Source organism: Ursus americanus, chromosome 26 (genome assembly GCF_024610735.1).
Source record: "Ursus americanus isolate L20-20 chromosome 26, mUrsAme1.1.p, whole genome shotgun sequence".
In the NCBI taxonomy this organism is placed as follows: domain Eukaryota; kingdom Metazoa; phylum Chordata; class Mammalia; order Carnivora; family Ursidae; genus Ursus; species Ursus americanus.
Window position 1 is genome coordinate 42,735,078 of NC_142152.1, and position 18,606 is coordinate 42,753,683.

The 18,606-nt window shown below is 52.4% G+C and overlaps 2 protein-coding genes across 6 annotated transcripts in view; one reads left to right on the forward strand and one right to left on the reverse strand.

The window, feature by feature from the left end:
- Window positions 1–322: 322 nt before the first annotated feature.
- ZNF839 (zinc finger protein 839) lies at window positions 323–17,085 on the forward strand. 4 transcript variants are annotated; one of them, XM_045777183.2, is made up of 8 exons: window positions 323–653; window positions 6,067–6,903; window positions 9,610–9,843; window positions 11,613–11,705; window positions 12,331–12,480; window positions 14,934–15,068; window positions 15,219–15,351; window positions 16,083–17,085. In XM_045777183.2, exons 1-8 carry the CDS (start codon window positions 363–365, stop codon window positions 16,958–16,960), a joined length of 2,751 nt encoding a protein of 916 aa, XP_045633139.2. In that variant the 5' UTR covers window positions 323–362; the 3' UTR covers window positions 16,961–17,085. The 4 variants fall into 4 exon arrangements, with proteins under 4 accessions (XP_045633139.2, XP_045633140.2, XP_045633141.2 ...); XM_045777184.2 differs by having other exon boundaries at window positions 15,219–15,345; XM_045777185.2 differs by lacking the exon at window positions 9,610–9,843.
- CINP (cyclin dependent kinase 2 interacting protein) overlaps window positions 12,721–18,606 on the reverse strand; it is a 32,156-nt gene continuing 26,270 nt past the window's right edge. Inside the window, exons 6-7 of one of the 2 annotated variants that reach the window (XR_015721896.1) lie at window positions 15,894–18,304; window positions 12,721–15,219 (exon numbers count right to left, since the gene is read on the reverse strand). Coding sequence is in view for 1 of the 2 variants with exons in the window: in XM_087856232.1 (XP_087712358.1) it covers window positions 18,231–18,304 (74 nt within the window). In the remaining variant the exon portion in view is untranslated. Of the gene's footprint in view, window positions 18,305–18,606 lie in introns of both variants that reach the window. The other variant, XM_087856232.1, reaches the window with a different exon arrangement.

The following is an 18,606-nucleotide window of genomic DNA, read 5'->3' on the forward strand; positions in this document are numbered from 1 at the left end:
GGCTCTAATGCACATGACCTTGAGAACTTCTGGATAGTGTGATGCTAGGCTAAGGGGCTCTGGAACTCCGGAGACCTTCGCCTGCGAGATCCTATCTAGTTCCTGGAAGAGTGATATTTGAGAATTAAATACATCTGTGACGAGTGAGAGTCGAATAAACTCATTCTGGTTTTGGCCAAGAGGCAATGGGGCGGGACCAACTCAGACCCCACCCACCGACCCACTCGCCCAGGTGCGGTCGCCTTCCGAGGTGTCTTGGCCTGCGGGGCACTCGTAGTCCCTACCCCGCCCCTTTCCCAGGTGACGCATAATTAAGCCGCCGTCGCTCGGCGGCATGGGTTCGAGTCCCAGTGTCGGCTGCCATGGCGGACGCGGAGCCCGAGGCTGAGGACGGCAGCGAGGACGGCGGCGGCGGCGGCCGGGCGACTCTCGGCCAGAGGGACAGCGCCACTCGCATGGCCCCGCTGGGCCCCGAGCAGCTTCGGCAGGTCCTGGAGCAGGTGACGAAGGCGCAGCCGCCCGCCGAGCCGCCACCGCCGCCCTTCGTGCTGCGGGACGCGGCGCGGCGGCTGCGGGACGCGGCGCAGCAGGCCGCCTTGCAGCGGGGCCCCCGCGCCAAGCCCCCGCTCCCGCCGCGCCTACTGCCGCCCCAGGTGAGGCGCCGGGAGGGACATGGGGAAACCGAGGCCTGGAGGGGGCCGGCAGGAGAGGCAGCGTCCGCCCCCGCCTGTCACCTCTCCTGCGTTTGCAGCTCCTCCAGCGCGCCTCGCCCAGCCTGCAGGGCCCCGGGCCGGGTCGCTCTCCGGCTTTCCCAGCGCTGCTCGGGGTCCCTCCGTGCCGCCTGGCTCCTGTCTCAGGCCTTTGTCATTTATCCCGCGTTTGCTGAGCTCTCGCTGTGTTCCAAGCCCTGCTCTAGGTGCAGCCTTGAACACAGTGAAGGACATGAGGGAGGTTCTGGAAGCGACGAGGGTGCCGCTTTAGAGTGAGCAGTCCTTAGGCCTGACACTGGAGCTGAGACCTGAATGCATTAAATGGAACCAACCCGCAGAGTTTTTCGGGTGGAAGGTGCAGCAAGTGCCAACGCAGGGACTTGGGACAGAGTTAAGCACATTATACTGGGTCGATGCAGGACTTACCAGCCTGCGTGGTAGTGCCTGGATTTAACCCCAGTGCCCATCACAGAGCCTGACATACACTTAATGAAGCAAATACATGAAAGCACTCACTATACTACAAAACATCGTTTCTCAGTGTGATTATTTCGCGGGTCACACAGCTCTTGTCTACTAAGGAAGTTGAAACTAGAGTATGGTCTTCCAAGCCCAGAGGGTCCCCTAAACCTCCTGAAGCCCGAGGTCTTTCACATCATCTGTAAAGCCACATTCCCCTTTCAGAGCTGGGGTTGCAAATGACACTGGCGTTTCTCACCGCACAGTTGCTGGAGAGATGCTTCTTCCACTAGAAGAAATAGATGGAGAATAGAATCAACAGTCTTTGATGTTGTCGTTGTTATTAACAGTCTTCGTTGTTTTTTTATTGTTTTTTTTTTCCACGGAGTGATTTTGGCAGCTTAGAGTTGTTCCCAGTTGGTGATCAAAACTGGAAAGCTGTCTTGCTAAAGTTTGAGAAGACAGCTATGATTCTGCCCAGACTGTTTCCTAGAGGTGTGACCTTGAGTAACCCAACCTCTTTGGGCTTTGATTCCTTTATTTGCGGGAGGAGCAATGGCTCCTTGTCTGAGCCTTCTAGCTCATACTGAAGAAACAGAAGTCTCCGGCGTAGGTGGTACACAGCGAGTCTGGAGTCAGGAGGGCGATGGTGGCTGCTGTTTGCAGTCTACTCCATGCCCGGCCCTGTGCCAGTCCGCATCTCAGCAGGCTCATGAAAGTGTTAGTATCAGCATTTTACAGATGAGGAACAAGCTCAGGGAGGTTGAGGGACTTTGCCCAGGGCTCCCCAGGTGTGGCTGCACTCTAGCACCTGTTGAATGTGACCCCAGCTTTTTGGGTTTGGAATGGCAATTAAAGAGTCCAAAAATGACATTTTCCATAATGCAAGCACACTTCATCAGAATTAAGAGCATAGTTGTATCCTGTAGCTGATCTAATTGGGACGGCATGAGTTCTCCCTGCCTTCACGATAGTGTAATTTTACTGCCTAGTAAGCTGATACCCTTCGAGCCCCAGCTGTGCCATGGAAAGCCACAGAAGCAAAGCAGATGTGTACCTTGCACCTAAGCAGGTTATGATCTAACCAACGAGGTAAGACATGACTCAGGTAACTTCTAAGCAAGGTCAGGAAACTAGAGATAAAGAGCTGGATCTAAAGAAATGGAGATCTTAGAGAAAGGGAGAAGTTACTTCTGGCGGATGGGGATCAGAAATGACTTTGTCGAAGGGTGAGTCCCTGTTGAAAATACGGAAGAGGACAGGCAGTGGTGGGGTTGGGGTGGACTGTGCCCTTAGAGAACCCAGGCTTTGTGTTCTCTGTGGGGTGGGGGTGTGGTTCAGAAGGCACAGACCAAGCGGACGCACTCCCGTGCATCAGATTTTGGCTTACGTCCCTCCCCACCCTCCCTGTTCCTGTGCCATAGAAACATTTACAGTTTCTTCCAACATGCCTCGCCCTTTTTCATGCCTATGCATTCACACATTTTTCCTTACACCTAGACTACCTTTCCACCTGGCCAAAATTCTTCAGCCTTCTTAGGGCACCTGCCCTGGGAAGCCAGGCCCTCCCCCACCGCACCCACAAGGCTGCCTCTTAACCACACCTATGACACCGCGGTGCCATTGTGTCCTTAGGGAGCCCAGTCTGCCTTCCGAATCATCAGTGGAGCTTTTGAAAGTGCAGACTGTGGGGCAGGAGACCCTGACTCAGCAGGTCTGCAAGTGATGAGACATGGCAGGGGAAGCTGCCGACCGCCTCAGGGGTGAGGCTAGCACTTGGCTTATGTTCTCTGTTGTTTTGTTTTTTAATTGAAGTACAGTTGACATACAATGTTATATTAGTTTCAGGTGTACAACGTAGCAATTCCACAAGTTTGTACATCATTCAGGGCTTACCACAACAAGTGTTGTGGCTCTCTGTCACCATACAACGTAGGACAGTATTATCCACTGTATTCCTTATGCTGTACTTCTCGCCTCCATGACTTACTTACTTTCTAGCTGCAAGTGTGTGCCTCTTAATCCCCTTCACCTGTGTCTCCCAGCTCCTCACCCACATTGGCTTATGTGTAAACACTGGCACGCAGAGATACTTAGTAAAAGTTTGCTGAGTGAAATAAATACGTAACAGAGTATGAAGTGTAACACCCACGTGGTAAACTAGTCTCCAGCAGATTTAAAAATTGGACCAGTTTTGCCATCACGGTAGCCCTAAAACAGTAGGATTGGGGGGGGGGTGTATTGGCATTATCTGGTGATATCCCAAGAGGTTAGACAGAATAAGTGGTAGTAATGTGAAACAAGTGTGATTATTAAAAGATCATTGTCATTGGATTCACAAGTACCCCAGGACTGGTCCTCATGGGCCCCCGGCGCCAGCTCTGTTACACGGCCTCATAAACTAGTCGTTGAATCGTCTCTGCTGTTTGTGGTAGATGTATCACATGGAGACAGACAGATGGCCTCCAACTTGATTTCAGTGACAGATGTCTTTCTGCCCTGTGTGACATTTTTATTGACCCTCCACACGGTATAGGGTCAGGTCCAAAGAAGGCCTGTTGGTGGCCCCAAGTCAGCAGTTCTCAACCAGGAGGCGATTTTGCCCTATGGAGGCATTTGGCAGTGTCTGGAGGCATTTTTGTCACAGGTTGGGGGACTGCTACTGGCATCTAGTGGGTAGAGGCAGGGGTGCTGTGAGCATCCTACAGAGCACAGGACAGCTGCCACAGCAAAGAATCAGTGGGACGAAGTGTCAGTTGTGCCAAGGTTGGGGAAACCTCTGGATGATGGGGTTGGTCTCTCATTTCTCCCCTGACAAAGATGCTGACTGTCTGCACTGTGAGCCCTGAGCCTTGTCTGTTTTGCTGCCTCTCCCCTGAGCCCATGACCTTTGTATCTCTAACACCTATACCATTGTCTCTGGCACATGGTCACTGCTCAATCACTATTTGTGGACCATCGTTGATGGCAGCCCTCCCCTTTGGTGGGTGCTTTACTATCACAGACCATGCTGTCTTGAACCTCCAGGATCTACATCTTTGTACCTGTTTCTTATGGAATCCAAGAAGTGGAGTTGCTGTGTCAAAAAGCACGTGCAGGGGCGCCTGGGTAGCGCAGTCGTTAAAGCGTCTGCCTTCAGCTCAGGGCGTGATCCTGGCGTTCTGGGATCGAGTCCCACATCGGGCTCTTCCGCTGTGAGCCTGCTTCTTCCTCTCCCACTCCCCCTGCTTGTGTTCCCTCTCTCGCTGGCTGTCTCTGTCACATAAATAAATAAAATCTTTAAAAAAAAAAAAAAAAAAAAAAAAAGCACGTGCATTAAAATGTTTTTTTTAAATTTATTCATTTATTTTGGAGAGAGAGAGCACACAGTGGGGAAAGAGGCAGAAGGAGAGGGAGAGAGACTTGAAGCTGACTCCCCCCTGAGCATGGAGCCCGATGTGGGGCTTGATCCCAAGACCCTGAGATCATGACCAGAGCTGAAACCACGTGTCAGACGCTCAACAGACAGCAACCCAGGTGCCCCTAAAATTTTGTTAGATGTTAAGAAGTTGTTGAAGGTAAGCACCCCACTCCTAGGCATGTGCCCTGGAGAAATTCACACATATGCACATACGTCCATGAAGGTTCTGAGCACACCACAGGAGCACAAGGTTGGAGCCCGTTGTCCATCAACAGGAGAGTGTTTTCTTACTGCAGAGTAAGTGAGAGCTACACACCCCAATGTGGATGAATTTCACAAGCCAGATAGGGAATAAAAAACCTGAAAAAGCCCCACCGAGTTGCAGGAGATGATACTCACTTACATGAAGTTTAAAAACATGTCGAAACTGAACTGCGGGGGCGCCTGGGCGGCTCAGTCAGTTAAGTGTCAGCCTTCAGCTCAGGTCATCATCCCAGGGTCCTAGGATCAAGACCCACATCAGGCTCCTAGCTCAGCAGGGAGCCTGCTTCTTCCTCTCCCTCTGCCCCTCCACCCTGCTTGTGTTCTCCCTCTGTCAAATAAATAAATACAGTCTCAAAACAAAACCAGCCACGGAACTGCATATTTTTAAGGATATCTATACAGGTAACATAAAAAATATGTGAGAGGGGCGCTTGGGTGGCTCAGTTGGTTAAAAGTCTGACTCTTGGTTTTGGCTCAGGTCATGATCTCGGGCTCATAGGATGGGGCCCTGTGTTGGGCTCTGTGCTGAGTGGGGAGTCTGAGATTCTCGCTCTCCCTCTCCCCCTCCCTGCGTGCTCCCTCTCTCTCTCTCAAATAAATAAATCTTTTAAAAAATGTGTGAAAACGATCAATAAACTTTGAGAAGGAAGAGGGCACGCAGATTGGGAGGAGAGCAGAGGGCTTTAAAGGGGTAATGTTGATGCCTTGACACAGGTAGTAGGTTCGAACCTGTGTTACATTGCTCTTTATGTTTTTTGTTTGTTTGTTTCTAGAATTTCATTAAAAACTCTTCAAGAAAATGAGCCTAGGTGTTGAATTGAGTCCAATTTAGAGTACTAGGAATTCCAAGTAAATACAAATGTGGTAAAACCATAAAGAAGAATATGTTATTGGGTCATGAAGTCAATTTAGTGGATTATGACTAGTATTTTTTTAAAAATGATATGCAATAGATACTATCAGAAGGCATTTATGTAGAAATAGTAAGTAGTTTTGTGAACTTTGTGTATGCAGGTGTTTCCACGTGCACATATAGGTGTGATACAAAATATAACATGGGTCTGGTCAGAAAGCTTGAGAAACACCATTGTAAACAGTATGGACCCATTAAATAGACTTTTATAGGTGAGATGTATTTTATAACTTAGAAACAATTTCAATGATACATTTAAGATGAGAGCTAAATTGTAGAAACGTTGATAAACATAATGCTTTTCTCTTTCTGTATTTAAGCAACTGGAAGCCATTTGTGTCAAGGTAACATCTGGAGAAATGAAAGGTCAGGAAAGGCCAGTGCCCCCACTGGCCAGCATCCAGCCCAAGCCAGCCAGGCTGAGCCAGCTGCCCGTGAGGCCTTCCAGGGTGCTGGGGCTCCAGGCGCAGCCCCCACTGAGCCCCGGGCCCCAGCCACGCTGCCTGAGCAGCTCACCTCCCGTTCAAGTGTTTGTACAGAGTCCACTGCCCGCCCTCCAGCCACTGGCTCCGAATGGACAGGGTGCCACGCTGGCCCGTTTGTCAGCTTCTGACCCACCAGAGGCAACATCTGTGTCATCCAGTTCAGCGAAGTTATTTATTTCCAACCTGCACACAAAACACACTGAGAAACTGAAAAAATCCTTAAAAGTGAAAACACGTTCTGGACGGATTTCTCGACCTCCCAAGTATAAAGCTAAAGATTATAAATTCATAAAAACGGAGGATTTGGCTGACGGTCACTTGTCAGATTCTGATGATTATTCAGAACTGAGTGTGGAAGAAGAGGAGGAGGAGAGGGAGAAGCAGGTGCACTTTGACTTGTCCAGCTGCTCCCTGAGGCCCAAGACTTTTAAGTGTCAGATGTGTGAAAAATCCTACATTGGAAAGGGGGGCCTGGCGCGGCATCTTAAACTGAATCCAGGCCACGGCCCACCGGAGCCTGAGGTGTTGCTGTCTGAGAAGGCCAACGGGAGTGTGACTCGAGGCTGCGCAGGGGACAGGAATGCGAGCCTGACGTCGCCGGGGCCGTCCGCGCCGTCCGCGCCCGCCCTTCTAAGTGAGGAGGGGGCCCAGTCGTCACGGGCCGGCCTGCAGGTAATGTTTCTGTCTGCTGACCGCGGCCTTCCTGCCCATCCTGGTATCTGATGGGGCTCTGGGAAAGGCTTAGGTAGGGCCCAGACCACCGGCGCCGGGCATCTGACACTCCCCTACCGCTGTCCCCACTGCCACCAGACAAGCAAGGATGTGTGTGTCCTGTGTGCGGCGTGTCGCGGGGTTCGCTGAGCGTGTTCGGTGGGAACAGAGCTGCTGATTCTTTAGATCTGGTGGGCAAAGCTAACCGCGGAGCACTCTGGGCTGCTGCTGACCTAACAGTGGCCTTGGGAAGGGTCTGAGTTGGGGGCAGCGGCCCACAGGGGCGCTTCCTGGAGGGTGAGCCTTTGCGTTTGTCTCTTCAGAAAGTCACAATCAGACAGGGCACACAGAAGTCACTCTGTGCATCGCCACGTCAGAATTTACTGACGGCAGTTCGACACTCCGGAGCGTGTGGTGTGCGTCTGTGTGCCCCGTACAAGGTCAGCTATTTACGAAATACAGACGAGACGGATCCCGTTAACAAACGGCAGGCCTCTGGTCACCCTCACCCGCGTCACTGGAACCTCCCTTCTTCCTTTTCCTTTGACTCGTGTTGGCCGTTATTTCTGGCTGTCTGGCCAGGCTCTTCTGCTTGCAGTTTCTGAAATGTTAGAGAAACCAGCCCTGGAATCGATGTGGCTGCTCAGTGGGAGTGTGTGATTTTAGTGACTTGGACGATGTTGGAAAGGGGGTGCCTGTCTGCTCTAGCCGCCTCATTCCCTGCTGTGGGACAGGGGTTCCTGAAGGACGGGTGAGGCTGGCAGCCACTCTGGCTTACAGATCAGCTCCTTGGGGGGGGGGGGGAGGCTGGAGCAGGCACCTGGACACCTTCCTGAGTCTGGTGGTCGAACCACGGACAGCCCTGTGCTGGGGTTCAAGTACTAGCTCCCCTGCAGCATCAGCTTCAGTCATCACACAATCACAGTACTGTTTATTGCACAGCCCCTGTGGGCAGGAGTGTTTTCAGTCTTCTAGGACTCTGCCAGGTGGGAATCAGACTTAGGTCTTCTGACTTCAGAGCCCACCCTCGAGGCTGCCTTGCTGGGGGAGGTTCTGCACCTCTCATGGCCGGTGAGACCCCAGCTTTTGAGAAACCGCTCTACTTAAGTTGAGGTAGGACCCGGGTGACATGTAGTTTATCATCCAAAGCAGGACATTCAGAGAGTGAAAAAGGCACTATTAATAATCCCAAGGGACAACAGCTGTGCCCAGGACTGTCTCAGGATGACGAGGCTAGCCGGCACTTCCGCCCTCCGTCAATAATGAAATCCTAGGGGCGCGTCGGTTAAGTTAAGGCTCAGTTAATCGTCTGACTCTTGGTTTCGGCTCAGGTCAGATCTAGGGGTCGTGGATCGAGTCCTGCCTTGGGCTCTGCTCAGCAGGGAGTCTGCTTGTCCCTCTCGCTCTCTGCTCCTCCCCCTGCTTGCTCTATCTCTAGAATAAATAAATAAAATCTTTATTTTTTAAGATTTTATTTATTTATTTGTCAGAGAGCATAAGCGGAGGGAGTTGCAGGCAGAGGGAGAAGCAGGCTTCTCACTGAGCAAGGAGCCCAATGCGGGACTCGATCCCAGGACTCTGGGATCATGAACTGAGCTGAAGGCAGACGCTTCACTGCCTGAGCCACTCAGGCGTCCCTAAATAAATAAAATCTTTTAAAAAATAATGAAATCCTACAGCACAGCAGAAGCAGCTTATAGATACTTGACTTCCTGAATACAGGCACTGGCCTTGGGCGTGGTGGCTGTCCAGATTGCCTGTGAGGGGAGCCTCCAGCTGCTGGAGTGGGGAGGGATGTGCAGGCCTGTGTCTCTCCTGTCCTTTCCCAGGAGCAGACTCATGGCACCTGAAACCACAGACTGACCTGGCATTCCTCCTGGAGCTCTACTGTAATGAAGATTTAGAGGGAAAATTCCATATGAGTTGAGAGGACACAGCTGGTGCTAGCTGCCACGTGAAGTGTGTTCCTTGTATTTGTTTAACGGTCCATCAGGCCCGGGAGATGGAGGTGGATTGCTCCTACTTTCAGACGGGGAGTTGGCGAGGAACGAGGAAGTAGCTAGACAGTGTCAGCCCAGGACTCTTCAAAAGCCGTGCAAATCCCTGAAGACTGAGAGTAGAGTTAGCTCCTGGGGCCTGGGGCCTGGGGGCAGGGAAGAATGAATGATGCCAGTGGGTACAGGGGTCCTTGGGGGGGACACAAACATGTTTTGACTTCAGTGGTGAAAGTTACACGACCTTCTCGGTGTAGGAAAATCTGAACCGTGTATTTTCAAAGTATGAAGTTTATGGTGTTTGAAATATATATGCAATAAGAAATGATTTTTTAAAGTCATGGGTAAGTTTTGAGTGACCAAATTTCAGTTTAATTTGTAAGATGACAGTGATGTGAGAGAAGTTCCCTGTTTCATTTTGGGCAACACCCAGGGTTATGGTTTGTCAGCCCAGTCTTCCTGGCTCACAGATACTCACCGGGTCTCTTAAAGGGGAACTTTGTTGGGAAAGTTAAAGATGCATTGATTATAGTTAATGTGTCTTGAAAATGCAAAGAAGAAATAATTTAGCAGGTCCCTTGCTTTTGACTTGACATTTTTTTTGCGCTAAGTTCATCACTATGGCGTGTACAACTTTATCATATTTTCATTTTGGGTGCGCAACGCTATCTAGAATAGCCAGTCTGTAGAAGCGGAAGAGGCCTTGGTGTCTGAACCAGAAAACGGAAGTTATTCAGCCCTTTTGGGATCAGAGGGACACGCGGGCCCCAGAAGAAGTGACTCGTCCACAGCCCCTGCGGAGGCCAGCACAGCCGTCGTCAGGCAGAGCGGAGCAGCTCACCCACCCGGGGGTGCCCGTGCGGGAGGCACACAGAGCGCTCCGAGGGCCAGAGCCAGGCTCAAGGAGGTGCGTGGCCCTGAGACCCTGTTCTTGAAGCCTGTGTCTTTGGCATGGTGTGCGACAATTCACTATTAGGTTTCTGAATTAAAAGTCAAATACCCAGATCAACTAAGCAGCTCACCTGAAATGTGATCAGATGAAGTGTGTAATGAATTCAAGCATGGTATTAGCTGCAGTATTTCTGAGCTTTCCCTGTCTGAAATGACGAGAGGGCTTGAGGTATATAAGAGCTGCTTGCCTTTGTAAGTCTTGGAATGATTATAACCCATATTTTCACAGAAGCAGTTTAGAAAACAACAAATGGTTTCTGTTTTCCTGTGAAAAGTTTTAAGGCGTAGAAACACGTTTCAGGTTTTGAACCCTGGAATCTCCATCCCATTCCCTTGAGAGTAGGCTTAGTGAATTTAATGGAGTTGATTTAGAAAAGTAGAACCCTAAATTCATCCAGATTGCCTCTGGTGAGGATGTATTTAGCCGCCTGGTAATGGCCAGGTGAGTATCTTAAGGAAAAGAAGTGACATACAGCTGATTTTCAAGGTAAAAAAAATTTGTTGATAAATGAATTTAAATGTGTAAATTAATTGAATTTAAATTAAGAAAAGAAAAGAAATGAAGGGTAGCAGAGAGAGGTAGCAAGTTAGTGAGATAGCGGGTCTCAGGATGCCCATCAGGGAACCAGGGCCTCCAAACTCACCCACAAAGGGAAACGAGAGGTTTTCAGAGAGGAAGCGGGTTTCCTAGAAAACTTCATGAGCTTGCATGCTCTGGCGGGAAATTTAAACCCTGGCGAATTCACTTTTCTCTTGGCGGGCTGGTTAAATAATCCTGGATGACTAATTTTTTAGAGTAGGAGGTAAGTTAGTCCTTGATTCATCCATTAACATTCAAAATACCACTGTCTACCGAGTGCCCGGTGCATGCCGACGCGGCCACCCTAACCAGCCTCTGCACTAAGTTCCAGGTTTCCTTCATTATCTCTGCTTAATAAATGAGGATCCGCGAGGTTCGTGAGCTCCCGAGCCCCTGAACACTTGCTTGTCTCTGAGACTGCTCCCTCCGATGCCATTGTCTCCCTGGGCGCCCTCCTCCATCGCCCTGGTTTCCCAAGCCATCGGCCCTCTGCTGACACACACGTACTGCCGGTTCACCCGATTCAAATCTTTCCTGACCCCAGAGCTCTGACTTCAGACGTCCCCACCTGGGCGTCCTGCACACCTCTCCACCTTCCACTTCCCACCCCTAACTTGTCCAGGGTCTGCCTGGGCTCGAGCTGGGAACCCACAGTCACTCCTGACTCCCCTTCCCCCTTCCCTGACTCCTCCCCTATCCTGAGGACCTTGCCCTCCCTGCATCCGCATCTCTCTCCCCCCCCCCCACCGAGCCACCCCTGCATTCACCTGGGTCCTCCCCTTCCCTGGCCTGTCCTTTGGTGGTGGTCTCCAGACTGCAGGCTGCCCGGGACTTGTTTGCTTTCTCATCTCTGGCACTAATTAGTGTCCCTGGAGAGTAGGGAACACATTTCCTGACCCGGGGCCCGGTTCCCACTACATGCTCAGTGCTGTCACGGGGGAGTCAGACTTTTGACTCCAGAGTCGATCGTAGACTCCGTTCGTGGATGTGCAAGTGAGATATTTAACACACAGAATGTTTATCGTTGAGAGTTGCTTCATCCCTGAGATGTGGGGGAACTTTTATGTTCTTTGTTGTACCAACTTGTTGGTTACTGGGAGATTCTTTTGGGGCCTTCAGGGCTGTCAAATGCTTTCTTCTGGTAGTTTCTGCACCAGTGTGACCGAGACGCTCTGGTGGAGTTGGCGCTGCCTCAGCTGGCTCAGGTCGTGACCGTGTACGAGTTTCTTCTGACAAAGGTGAGTCGTCTTAGCCATTCTAAGTGATGGAGGGGTCATTTGAAGTTATTTAGAAAGACACCTTTCACATTTATTTTGGAAGAAGCCAGGCCGTTTGGCATCATTTCCCTCCCTCAGGACAGAGCCGAAGCGAGCCTGCTGGCCCCACCAACACCCGGCGTCGGGGCCAGTGCCTCCCCTGCCTGTTTTAACTTGGTGTTGGAGGCAAGAAAGTGGTGGCGGCAAACCATGGCCAGCCCAGGGCCCTTGTCACCTTTTTCCCAGCCCTCGCCGCCCTGGCCCACGAGGCTCTCCTCCCTGGTGAGCCTGCTCTGGCGACGCGGGAGGCGCCAGCAGAGCTGCCCAGAGGAGTGAGGGCCTGGCGCTCCTCCTGCCTGCAGGCCTGTCCCCAGGACTTGCTGGTCCCCTCCTGGCCCCCCCCCCCCCGCTGGAGCTCTGGCCCATCCTGGTGTCCCTGCTGAGCACAGTGCTGGGCACACTTGGGCTGCGACCGGGGAGTGGAGGACATGATGGGCTGCCGACAGCTTGCAGAGCTTGTATCCTTCCCACCTCGAAGCTTCTTTCTGTATTTGCCATTTCATGGCCTCTGGTTTAACTCTTTCTTGTCATCTTTATCTTCATGAAGGTTGAAACAGGTCATCTAGCAAAACCTTTGTTCCCGGCTGTGTATAAGGAATTTGAAGAGTTGCATAAAATGGTTAAGAAAATGTGTCAGGATTACCTCAGTGGTTCTGGTCTACGTTCCCAGGAGCCTCTGGAAATAAGCAACAATAAGGTAACAGTCTCACATAGGAAAAAGTTTTGCTTTTAGATTTGCCAAAAGAAGGATTTCCATTTAAAGAGAAGAATGTTTTAATTTTTAATTATTTCTTAAAGCAATCTCTACACCCAGCGTGGGGCTCGACCTCACAACCCTGAGATCGGGAGTCGCGCGCTCCACCTGCCGAGCCAGCCAGGGGCCCCTAGAGGAGCACGTTTTTAGTAGTGACATCTTCAAAGTCAACTTCTTTTCAGCTCTTTTTCCCATCACGTGACATTTTTTAAAGTATAAAAGCAAATGGCGTTTGTTTGGGGAACCTCAGGAAGCAGAGAGGCTGACAGCAACCTGAAAGCACCGTTGTTTTCTCTCTCACTGCTGACATCAGGGAACAGCGCAGTTGGTAGGTGTGTGGTTTCTGCCCAACGTGGGCTGGGGAGGGTGACCGGGTTCGCAGACGCTGACTGGTGGTTCTGACACAATCTTCCTTTCACTGTCATTGTCATCATCCATTTCCTGTGGCTATGTTGGGTTCTGGATAAAAATACGTTTTGAACTGATGTGGTCTTACTTGTTTTGGATAAAACCCTTTGCTGGATACAGCGTGCCCTGTGTGGTCTTGTCATTCAGGGGTCCCCGCCGGCAGGCCCCCTCGCCCCCAGCCCTCCAGCCTCACCTTGAAATGGAGCGCTGAGTGATGCCATGGCTTTAAATAACGCCTGTTTATTAAAAAACATACTTGTACAACTGTAGCCGGCACGCCAGGGTCCCAAACACACCAGGCTCGACCACTCACTGCTGACAAAATCCTCAGGCAGAGAGACGAGTGGTGGGGACACAAGAAAGGAGGTTATTTCAGTGAGGCCGACATTGGGAGGACAGTGGACTAGCTTCTCAAAGACCATCTCCCAAGTGCTGGAAAGATGTGCAGGTTTACGTAAGGAGAATGTGCGACGAAGGTGGGTGGGTGCGTGCGGTGAGCAGCGAGGATCCGGTCTCGTTGTCCTGGGCTCAGTCGTGAGGGGTTTTGCTAGCTCAGGGCAGCCCTTGTTGCTTGAGGGGGTAGTTTCTGTTGTCCTCACAGGATGCTTTACCCTCAGGGTCTTCTGTCTGAGCCAAGAGACAGCTGGAAAGAAGAACCCAACTAGCAAGTTTGAGGTCAAAGTGGAGCAGCCACTGTCCTCGTTCACAACCATGAGGAATACTTTGGCCATGATGCCTTTAACTGCTGTTTGAGGGTCCATTAACCTGGTGGCGGGTCTGCCACCTGTCCCTAGTGTTAGCGTCGCAGAGGGTACCTTACTTCCGAAGCAAGCAGTCTTGAACCAGGCTGTGAACACAGCCCGTGGGTTTTTTGGGTTTTGGGTTTTTTTTTGGGGGGGGTTTGGTCATTAGTTTTACACAAGTTCAATATTTAACGTTACCTAATAAGCTTTTGTATTTTATCTTCTTGAATTACATATTATAGAAATATAATGGGTTTTTTCTTTTTTTTCTTTTTAAGGTTTTATTTATTTATTTGAGGGGAAGAGGGAGAGTGAGGGGGAGAAGCAGATTCCCTGCTGAGCAGGGAGCCCAACATGGGACTTGATCCCAGGACCCCGAGATCATGACCTGAGCCAAAATCAAGAGTCAGACGCTCAACCGACTGAGCCACCCAGGCTCCCCAACTTACATGTTTTTTAAACTGTGAGCTCAACAGGTGTGGGTGTCATCCTGTCACAAGGCAGACTGGACACGCACCGCTGTGCACGCCCATGGGGACCCATCTTTGCAGGCAGTTCAGGCTGAGCCACAGCCTCCTAGGAGCACGGGCTGAGGCTCAGCTCGCAGGGGACACAGGCAGGTTGGGAGGCACTGAACTTGAGGGGCTGTCTTCTACTTGGACCTTGATCTGCTGCCCCTCCTTCCCTGCCCTTTCCCCTCCTGCTCCGTGGTGTTCCCTTCCTATGTCCCTGCATAAGTAGTGACAGCTGTCACTTGTAACCTTTATCTGATCTTCTCAAATTCCCCCCGGGGCAGCTGCAGTCCCCGTGACGGGATCAGGAAGGTCCCCTTAGCCGGGAGCAGAGAAGCCGGGGCCCAGCTCGGCGCTCAGGCCCCACACCCTCACCCTTTGCACTGCCTGGAAAAGGAGACCTCCTCCTGGAATGGATAGGATTCTTTTTCTGAAGGTACCAGTGAGCATTCAGAACAGGAGGGATCCTGGGCGAGAACTCACTCTGGTGTCTGACTGACGCTGAGGAGAGTGTAGTGAATTAAAAAAAAAGAAACTTCTTGGTGTCCGCGTCTACGCTGCGCTAACACATTAAGGACCCATTCTCTCCTCAGCTGTTCCGGCGAACCTCATGTGCATCTTCATGTCTGTCAGTGTTTAGGGCGCCTCGCTGCCCAGCGGGGCTTCCCAGGCTCCCCCGGTCCTGGAACTCAGCTGGTGATGTGCTGCCTCCCTGTGCGCCCTTCCTCCACAGGTGGCCGAGTCTTTGGGAATCACAGAATTCCTGAGGAAGCAGGAACTCCCGGAGTGCGTCCCAGCCGAGCACGCCAGTGGGGGGCCGGGCCAGGCCGGGCTGCAGGAAGCTGGCCAGCAGAAGCGGGGAAATGAGGTGGGCACGCGTTGAACGGGGCGCCGGGTGAGTGCGCGCCGCCGAGCCTCCGTGCTTTGACTTCAGCCCATGATGCTGTTCTCCAGAAAGGAGAGGCACGAGCTTGCCTGCTCCTTCCTAGTCTTGGCTGATTGGGTCTCCTCTTCATAGCCTGCAGAGGAGGGACTGGCCTGGGTGAAGAGGACCAGAAGAGAAGCTCCGCCCCGGGATGCCCCTGAGCCTTCTCCTGACCGTGGAGGCCTGCAGAAGCCCTCCTCCTCGTGCGCCCCTGCTGCCGGTGAGGGTAAGCGCGCGCCCCGCGGCTCAGAGGCCTGCTTGCCACTCGTGAGTGCCCCTGGGGCCAGATCTAAGAGAACCTGGTTTCTCGAGAGTTCTTTCCCAACCTGCCCATGTTCTGTGGTTCCCTCTCGTTCCCCATGAGGCTTGAGGTCTGGGAAGCTTTCTCGAATCCCTTACCGAAATGAAGAGCCACCGCGTGCTGGTGAGTGGCTCGCTCTCAGGAGGGTCCCGAGGACGCGCCACGGCTGTGGCTTGGCTTTCCTGAGACTTGGCTCTAAGCGCACGTGAGATTTAACACTGGAGCAGGACCCACTCTGGTTTTTATTCTGCTCTCACCAGAATCGATCAACTAGACACTGAACATACGGCTATCCTGAGTGATTATACCGCTTTCCAAAACTGCCTGATACCCGCTTGATCCTAAGGTCTCCAGTTTAAAGAGGCATTCTCCGTTTTCGAACTTCCTACGGAATTCTGTGGCAGGGGAGGGCAGGTCGATTCAGTGGGGAGAACCCGGCCCCTGCTCGGCACCCAGCCCCCCCTCACCTGATGAATCTGTGTTGGCTCTCAGCTTCCTCCGTACTTGGCAGCTGCCAGTCCCAAGGAGCAAGGAGTTTAGGTTTCCACTCGTTTTGCCAGAAAATTAATTTGGACTGGCTTGTTTGGGATCAAGAGTGCGGTGAACAGGCCGTACCACAGTCCACATACGCGTTCCTGTTTTTCTGAACTGTTTAGGTTGTGCCCCTCATGTCAGCGGGAACATCGCTCACCACTCTGAAGAAAGCCACACGATGCCGGTTTCTGGTAGTGACAGAAGCGTGTTGCATGCAGGCCAGCAGCTTAAAGCATTTGCGGACTTAGAGGCCAGGAGTGGGTCTGCAGCTCCTGCTCTCTCGTGTCAGCACATCAGTGGGCCGAGTCTTTGTCCTCGGTTAGGAGAGCCCGGGATGCAGACGCAGGGACAGGTGGCAGCATTCACTGAAGAGAATGCTCAGGAACGTTCTGTAGCCTGGAATGCTGGGGACAGCCGGAGGAGCCAGGGTCTCTGCGGCACCCTGACATCCACTGCAGGAGTGGAATCCCTGCCGCCTTCTGGGTCTGGAAACCTCGAGATGTGGGACTCCCACCAGAAGGGCCAGCGGTCCAGCCCCAGCCATGTCCTGCTTACAGAGGTTGCCGGCCGTCCACTGGCGAAGGTTTTGTCTGTGGACACGGTGCCAGCTGACTGTGCCCACAGGACCGCGCGGGAGCTGGGGCCGGACCAGGCAGGGTCGCTGTCCACTGATGGGGGCCAGGGAAGCCATGTGGGGGACTCGGACCACTTCTCCTGCAGGCCCACGGCCCATGCTGACCAGCGAGGACTGGAGAGTATTGTTGCTGTTGGTGAAGCCTTGGCTTTTGAAATTACCAATGGGTGCCATGAGTTGTTGTCTCAGGGACAAGAACCGCTATTCATTCAGACCTCCGATGGGCTGATCTTGTCCCATCCAGGTTCCCTAGTGACTGGGGAGGAGGACCTCATCCTGGTGACTGGTGCGGAGGGGCCTGCCCTTCACACGGGCCCCCGGGAAGGGGCTCCCCCGGAAAGCACAGAGGCAGAGGCCACACGGTGAAGTCAGACCACAGTCCTGGACGTGCGGGTGTTTTATCCAGAGAAGGTCTATTTGAAGTAATGTATATTTTTCTATTGTGAATACTGATACAAACAAATGTCTTATTTATAAAGGATGTCTTTCTACTTGACTGTCTCCCTTCTTCTGCGTCTTGTTGCCTTCCTACCGATGGCGGAGTGGCTGCCCGGCACTGGATGCCTCTGAGGAGCTAGTCCCTAGAGGCCCCTGACGACTGCCACAGTTAAAGCCACCACACTCTTCCTTGTCGGCCCTGCTCCCCCGAAACAGTGTCCCCTTCCATCCTGGGTGATCTGCTGCCTTCCCACCATATCTGGCTTTAGGAAATAACCAAGTGGGCCATTCTGGGCAGCGCTGGGAGGTAGGAAAGAAAGTCGTTTCTGCTCGTATGTCACGGATGCGGGCAGTGGGGCCTACGAGGTCTGCTGCGAGATGCCACGGAGCTCAGAGCCCTGGTCCTCTTGTGCCTGCAAAGGCATCTGTTGACGTCTCTCCTCTGTTGAATGTTCTCCTTGGCTTTGTTACGGGGAGGGACAGGGAAGGTCCTTTGTCCACCTTCAGATAGTCCAGGTGTCCTGTGCCCCCACTTGCGGAGACTGTGAGAAACCCCGAGCAGGCAGGGCTGGGGATCTCGGCTGCACCCCACCCTGGTGCTGTGCTCCTTCTGGGGCCTGCTGTGGAGGAGCGGACTTTAGTCTCGGGCATTTTCCTGTCCTCTCGCTTGATCTCAAAGCTGGATCCACAGAACAGAAGGGCGGTGGCCTAGGACACAGTGGCCAGCAGTGAGCCAGCTGCAGTTGCCCATAAGAGTCGGGCTCACAGGTGAGGTGGCGGGACCTGCTGTGGATTTGGGGACACTTCTCAGGAGCCTAGAGTGAGTCCTGTCCTGGGATCCTGGACTGAGGACGGAGCCTCCTGCCCGAGGATCGTTCATGACCCTCATCAGGCAATTAACGCAACAAACTGAGTCACATCTGGACCCCTGGTCCGTGATCTGGACCCAGGCCCTTTAAATGTGGATTTATTTTCTATTCATAGGACATTCCTGAACACCCCAACACAGCTAATTTCACCGTGGTGGGTGTGCTACTCTAAACGGATGGGGACTTTGGTGGAGTAAGAGACCTCGTTCCACGGGGCAGAGCTGGAGCGCGTGTGAATTTGACCCGTGCTCATGGAGGCACAGTAGCCGCCAGGACTGACGGACAGGCCTCCGCTCTGGGCGCTCGTGCTGCTCCGGCCAGGGCAGCATTCACAGGGTCTCCAGACGGATGGATAGCACAGCTTCTACCCCGCACCGCTGCGTTAGCAGACACACCGTATGATCTAGAAAGCAAACAGAAATTTTCTTTTCTTGTGAAGAATTTTCCTTGTATACATGGTGCTTATAATTTGAGATACACAGATTAGGGGCAGGAGTGAAGAGGCATCAGATCACACACCCAGCGACACACCACCCAAGTGACTCCCAGGGGGTGGCTGGTGTGGACCCCAGTGAGGACACAGGTTTTCAGCATTCGTCATCTTCCCTGTCATCACGTCCAACTATTGCCATTACTAAATACAACGAAAGAAAGTCCCTTTTTTTTCTATGTTTTCTGGAAAGCACTAGGGCCCTGCAGCTGCGG